The sequence below is a fragment of the Mandrillus leucophaeus genome, unplaced genomic scaffold, assembly GCF_000951045.1.
Source record: "Mandrillus leucophaeus isolate KB7577 unplaced genomic scaffold, Mleu.le_1.0 Scaffold11, whole genome shotgun sequence".
Classification (NCBI taxonomy): Eukaryota; Metazoa; Chordata; class Mammalia; order Primates; family Cercopithecidae; genus Mandrillus; species Mandrillus leucophaeus.
In genome coordinates, this window is record NW_012099209.1 from 2,182,838 (window position 1) to 2,188,761 (window position 5,924).

General features: G+C 51.8%; 1 protein-coding gene across 1 annotated transcript in view; it reads right to left on the minus strand.

Moving 5' to 3' along the window:
• Nucleotides 1-5,924, minus strand: part of IL12RB1 (interleukin 12 receptor, beta 1) — a 39,644-nt gene that overhangs the window by 21,687 nt on the left and 12,033 nt on the right. The window contains exons 3-6 of the mRNA XM_011991246.1: nt 4,477-4,696; nt 3,075-3,312; nt 1,216-1,383; nt 53-190 (exon numbers count right to left, since the gene is read on the minus strand). Coding sequence (XP_011846636.1) covers nt 53-190; nt 1,216-1,383; nt 3,075-3,312; nt 4,477-4,696 — 764 coding nt within the window. The remainder of the gene's footprint in view (nt 1-52; nt 191-1,215; nt 1,384-3,074; nt 3,313-4,476; nt 4,697-5,924) is intronic.

The following is a 5,924-nucleotide window of genomic DNA, read 5'->3' on the forward strand; positions in this document are numbered from 1 at the left end:
TTATTATTTAAAAAGAAAAAATAATGTAAACCTGCAGGTTTGGGTCACTTACCATTGCCCCCAAAGTGGTAGGTGGACAGGACCGTAGACCACAAGGTGAGCTTCTTTGGGTGCGCAGAGGCAAAGATAGTAATGTGGTAACACTTTTCCTGCCCCATTGCCCCAGACTCTCGACTCCAGCTGTAGGTTGCTGGAAGGATAAGCAAAGACCAGGCCATTCAGTAGATTGTGTTCCCACCTCTGCACCTTTGCATTGGCTGTGCCAGCTGCCGGGAACCCCCAGAAAACTCCTACTCATGCTTCAAAGCCCTTGCACCAATATCCCCTCCTCCAAGATCTCCTCTCTGTGCAATGCCCCCAACCCCATCCCCATCCTCCTCTAACCCAGCCCTTACTCCATGGAACCAGGGCTTCTTTTTTTTTTTTTTTTTTTTTTTTTGAGGCGGAGTTTTGCTCTGTTACCCAGGCTTGAGTGCAATAGCGCGATCTTGACTCACTGCAATCTCCACCTCCCGGGTTCAAGGTATTCTCCTGCCTCAGCCTCCTGAGCAGCTGGGATTATAGATGTGCACCACCATGCCTGCCTAATTTTTATATTTTTAGTAGAGACAGGGTTTCTCCATGTTGGCCAGGCTGGTCTCGAACTCCTGACCTCAGGTGATCCACCTGTCTCAGCCTCCCAAAGTGCTGGGATTACAGGCGTTAGCCACCTTGCCAGGCCAGTGGGGTCAGGGGTTCCGTGTCCAGTTCTGTCTCCTCAGGCTGTGAATTCCTCAAGGAACAGGCTGAGGTTGAGGCTTTCTGGGGCTCTGGCAAGGCCCAGAGCAGGAAGCAGGAGAGTGAGAGGCTACCTGAGCCTCACAGTCCCCTCTTTCCCTAAAGACTCATTAATTTGCCACCAGCATCTCACGAACTGCCACCTTCCCTGGCACAGTTGAATATTTAACAAACACCTTAGGATGTGAGATTCATTACCTGCAGGTGTGCGATCTGCCTGGAACTGAGCTCAGGATGCCAGCAGGAGGTTCCAGACCCATATGGGTGAGAGGCTCCAAACCTCACCCTGTCCCTACCTCTGTGTGACCTCGAGTAAGCAGTAACACCTCTCTGGGCCTTAGACACCCGCTATGTGCCTTCCCTGCAGGTTTGAACCCACCAGGAGCTAAAAGGGAGGGCACAGAGGAGGAGCAGAGGCAGGCCATTCCAGGCCATTACCCATTCCAGCTGGATCCGGGTCTTGCGGCGCAGTCAGGTTGCAGGTGGCAAGGCTTCCTTCCTGGCCCACGGGCTGCCATTCAATGCAGTACGTCGTGCCCTGAGCCCGGGCTGGCCAATACATAGTGGTTCCGTTGGTTCCGACGCTGATATTCAGAGCCACTGGTTCTGGAAGGAGAGGGGAGAGACCCATCAGACAGTTGCCGTCCCTCTCCCCAGCCCCCTTCTCTGGCTCCTGCAGCCTCTCTCCCACCCTTTCGTCTATACCTCTGACCCTATAGGCCAGGGTGTCTGTGTTTGGCTGTTTCCCTGCACTGGAGGCTGCCTGGGGAGTCACGCACAAAGAGGGTAGCAGATGGCATTTGTTTTTTTTGTTTTTTTTCTTTGGAGACGGAGTCTTGCTCTGTCGCCCAGGCTGGAGTGCAGTGGCATGATCTCAGCTCCCTGCAACCTCCTCCTCCCGGGTTCAAACGACTCTCCTGCCTCAGCCTCGTGAGTAGCTGGGACTACAGGCATGTGCCACCATGCCCGGCTAATTTTTTTTTTTTTTTTTTTTTTTTGGTGGAGGCGGGGTTTCACCATGTTGCCCAGGCTGGTCTCAAACTCCTGACCTCCAGTGATCCACCTGCCTTGGCCTCCCAAAGTGCTGGGATACAGGCGTGATCCGCCGCATCCAGTCAGCAGATGGTGTTTGAATGAGCTGAGTCCTCCTCCAGCCTAACTGCTGTCTCCTTGCCAGGATATTCACCATGAGGGCTTCCTGTACTGCCATTACACCCACCTCCAGCCTTGTAGGCGTCTCCGGCTGCGGCAGATACCTGGCCGCCTACCGCTTGCCTCGCCTGGGCGGAGAGTGACATGCAAGACCAGGCTCCCCGGCCTGACTGGCCCCACTGGTGGTCTCATGCCAAACTCAGAAGCACGAGCACACACCCACTCAGTCCCTGGGCAAATCTCTCCCACTCCCTCCCGCCAGGGTGTCTGCACGAATGTCAGAGACGGATACTGCTTGCAATTCTGGGGATAGCAACAGCCGTTTATTGAGTACCGACTGCAAGTGCCAAGCCAATGCTGAGAATTTTACAGGCACCATTTCACTATGATATGGGACCAGGCTGGGTGTGGCAGCTCACACCTGTAATCCTAGCACTTTGGGAGGTGGAGATGGGTGGATCGCTTGAGCCCAGGAGTTCGAGACCAGCCTGGGCAACATAGGGAGACCTGTCTCTACAAAAAATAAAAATTAAAAATTAACCAGGTGTGGTGGTGCACGTCTGTAGTCCCAGCTACTCTGGAGGCTGAGGCGGAAGGATCACTTGAGTCTGGGAGTTCATGGCTGCAGTGAGCCATGATTGCACTCTAGTCTGCCAACAGACTGAGAACCTAGCTCAAAAATAATAATAATAGTAGGTCGGTCACGGTGGCTCATATCTGTAATCCCAGCACTTTGAGAGGCTGAGGCAGGTGGATCACCAGCCTGGGCAACATGGTGAAACTCCATCTCTACTTTTTAATACAAAAATTAGGCTGGCATGGTGGCTCACGCCTGTAGTCCCAGTGCTTTGGGAGGCCAAGGCAGGCAGATCACCTGAGGTCAGGAGTTCAAGATCAGCCTGGCCAACGTGGTGAAACCCCATCTCTACTAAAAATGATCCGCCTGCCTTGGCCTCCGAAAGCATGGGGATTACAGGCATGAGCCACTGCACTCGGCTGATTACTGAATTTTTGATATACCCCTAAATTAGGCACTGCTTTAAAATTTTCTGCTTCACTCCTCTCACCCTGGTCTAGCTGAGCCTCAGAGTAGGTGCTCAGCTCTGAGGGGCCCTCATACCACCCTCCCCACCCAGAGGAGGCACCTGTGTGGGTGTCAGCAGGAATGTGCCACGTCTGGTTTGGGCCAGGACCAAATCGGTTCGAGGAGATGACAGCCACATTGTAGGCAGCACCCGAGAGATAGGGCGTTTTCTCCAGGGGCAGGGTCCTGGTGGCCTTGGCTTTACACGGGCAGGACAGCATGTGGAGCTGCAGTTGGTAGGTGACCTCCGCTCCAGGTGCTGGCCCTTGACAGCCTTCTGGAAGCTCCAGCTGGGTTGGCTGTCAGGAGTATGAAAGACAGCTTGTAGGAACCTGATCACATTCATCATCCCATAGGGAGACAGCAGGACACAGCCTATGAGGACAGACTTGGCCAAAGGCCACAGTCGATAACACGCATCAAAAATTAAAAAAATAATAAACCTCAATGCTGGCAAAGCTGCTGTGAGACAGCCATTCACCGCCCGCACACATCTAGCTTGGGGGAAGTGAGAAATTGACAAAACCCACTGACATTCAGGAAAAAAAAATGTTTCCATCTTTTAACCCAGTTACCTCAAGCAGAACATTTTTCCTTAGGAAAGGAATTTGAGTTAGAGGAACATAGGAAGTAAAGGATTTTTGCTACAGCCTTATAGTAACAGCCCATTAGGGACCTGGCTAAGACGACTATGGTAAAGTCAATGAGTGGAATATTTGCCAGTTTTGTCTCAACAGAAATAGTCCCTCTGTGCCTCAGTTTCCCTGTCTGTAAAATGGGGCTAATCAGACTGCACTTAATGGGTTGTTTTGGGACTTTTTTTTTTTTTTTTTTTTGAGACAGAGTCTCACTCTGTCGCCCAGGTTGGAGTGCAGTGGCGCAATCTCAGCTCACTGCAAGCTCCGCCGCCTCCGGGGTTCACGCCATTCTCATGCCTCAGCCTCCCGAGAAGCTGGGACTACAGGCGCCCCCCACCATGCCCGGCTAATTTTTTTTTTTTGTATTTTTAGTAGAGACGGGGTTTCACCGTGTTTGCCAGGATGGTCTCGATCTCCTGACCTCATGATCCGCCCGCCTCGGCCTCCCAAAGTGCTGGGATTACAGGCGTGAGCCACCACCCCCAGCCTGTTTTGGGACTTAAAGCAATAACCTGCTACCAAGGCAAATGCAGTCATCATTGTCTCCTTCCTGGCCTTCTGGCTTCTGTGCAATTCCCACACACTCTGTTTCTCACACAGGAGCCAGGGAAAGCTTGTGAACATCTGAGTCCAGTCATGTCCCTCCCCTGCTCACACACACTCCATGGCTCCCTATGACCTTCGGAGTTAAACCCACAATCTGCCCACTCACTGCCACCTCTACTTCTCTTCCCCCTCCATCTCCCACTTGCTCATCAGCCTCCAGCCTTTTGCCTCCTGCTCCCCATCCCAGGCCACCCCACAGCCCTGTGATAGCCCCGTTACCTGCTCTTTCAGGGTCAGCCGCCTCCTCCCATCCCGGCCCAGCTGCTCCACTGAGAATCTCACCTGAGGCTGTGGGGGATTTTCTGCAATCAGAACCAAACCAACCAGACGAATTGGAAGGAGAGAAAGACTGATGGATGTTTTCTTTGTAAATGATGGACTCTCCACATTCACAAAGTGAGAATCCCTTGCTGCCCCAAATTGCAGGAAAGAGAAAAAACTGGAGGAAGAAAAATTAACACCGTTCGCATCCCCAGGGATAACTGCTGCCTGTAATTTCATGTTGTCTAAGATTTTTTGTTTGTTTGTTTGTTTGTTCGTTTGTTTTCTACCACCCAGGCTGGAGTGCAGTGGTGCGATCTTGGCTCACTGCAACCTCTGCCTCCCGGTTTCAAGCGATTCTCCTGCCTCAGCCTTTCGAGTAACTGGGACTACAGGCGTGCACCACCACGCCTGGCTAATTTTTTATTTTTAGTAGAGACGGGGTTTCACCATGTTGGTCAGGCTGTTCTCGAACTCCTGACCTTGTGACCTGCTTGCCTCGGCCTCCCAAGCTGCTGGAATTATAGGCATGAGCCACCTCGCCTGGCCTCTAAGTTTCTCTTTGAATGCAAATGTATTTCTCGGCATGGTTTTGTTGTCGCTGTTATTTTATAGACTAGAGACAGGGTCTCGTTTTGATTCCCAGGCTTGTCTCAAACTCCTGGCCTCAAACAATCCTCAGGCCTCGACCTCCCACAGTGCTAGGATTACAGGCATAAACCACACAGCACCAGGCCTTTCTGCATGATTTGAAACCCTCTCACTCATTTCCCTGTTGCCCAGGGTCAGGGCAGCAGCCATTTAGTACACCCTGCCACCTGCAGGTGACATTGTCCTTGAGACACTGTGAGGTTCAGCCCAATGATTCTCACTTGATAAAGCTCTGTAGCGGGCGGAGTGCAGTGGCTTGTGCCTGGAATTCCAGCACTTTGTGAGACCAAGGCGGGACGATCACTTGAGGCCAGGAGTTCGAGACCAGCCGGGCCAACATGGTTAAACCCCATCTCTACTAAAAATAAAAAAATTAGCTGGGTGAGGGTGCGGTCACCTGTAGTCCTACCTGGGAGGCTAAGGCAGGAGAATCACTTGAACCCGGGAGGTGGAGGTTGCAGTGAACCAAGATCGCACCACTGCACTCCAGCCTGGGTGACAGAGCAAGACACTGTCTTAAAACAAAACAAAAAACCCTAAAGTGAGTGCGGCAAGACCAGATGCCACATTGGCAGGGTTTGAGCACCCATTTCTCCCTCTGCCTTATTTCTAACACTTACCACCTTGTTTCTAATACCTGCTGCCTTATTTCTTTTTCCATCTTATTTTATTATTATTATTATTATTATTATTATTATTATTTTACTTTTTGAGACCGAGTCTGGCCCTGTCGCCCAGGCTGGAGTGCAGTGGCG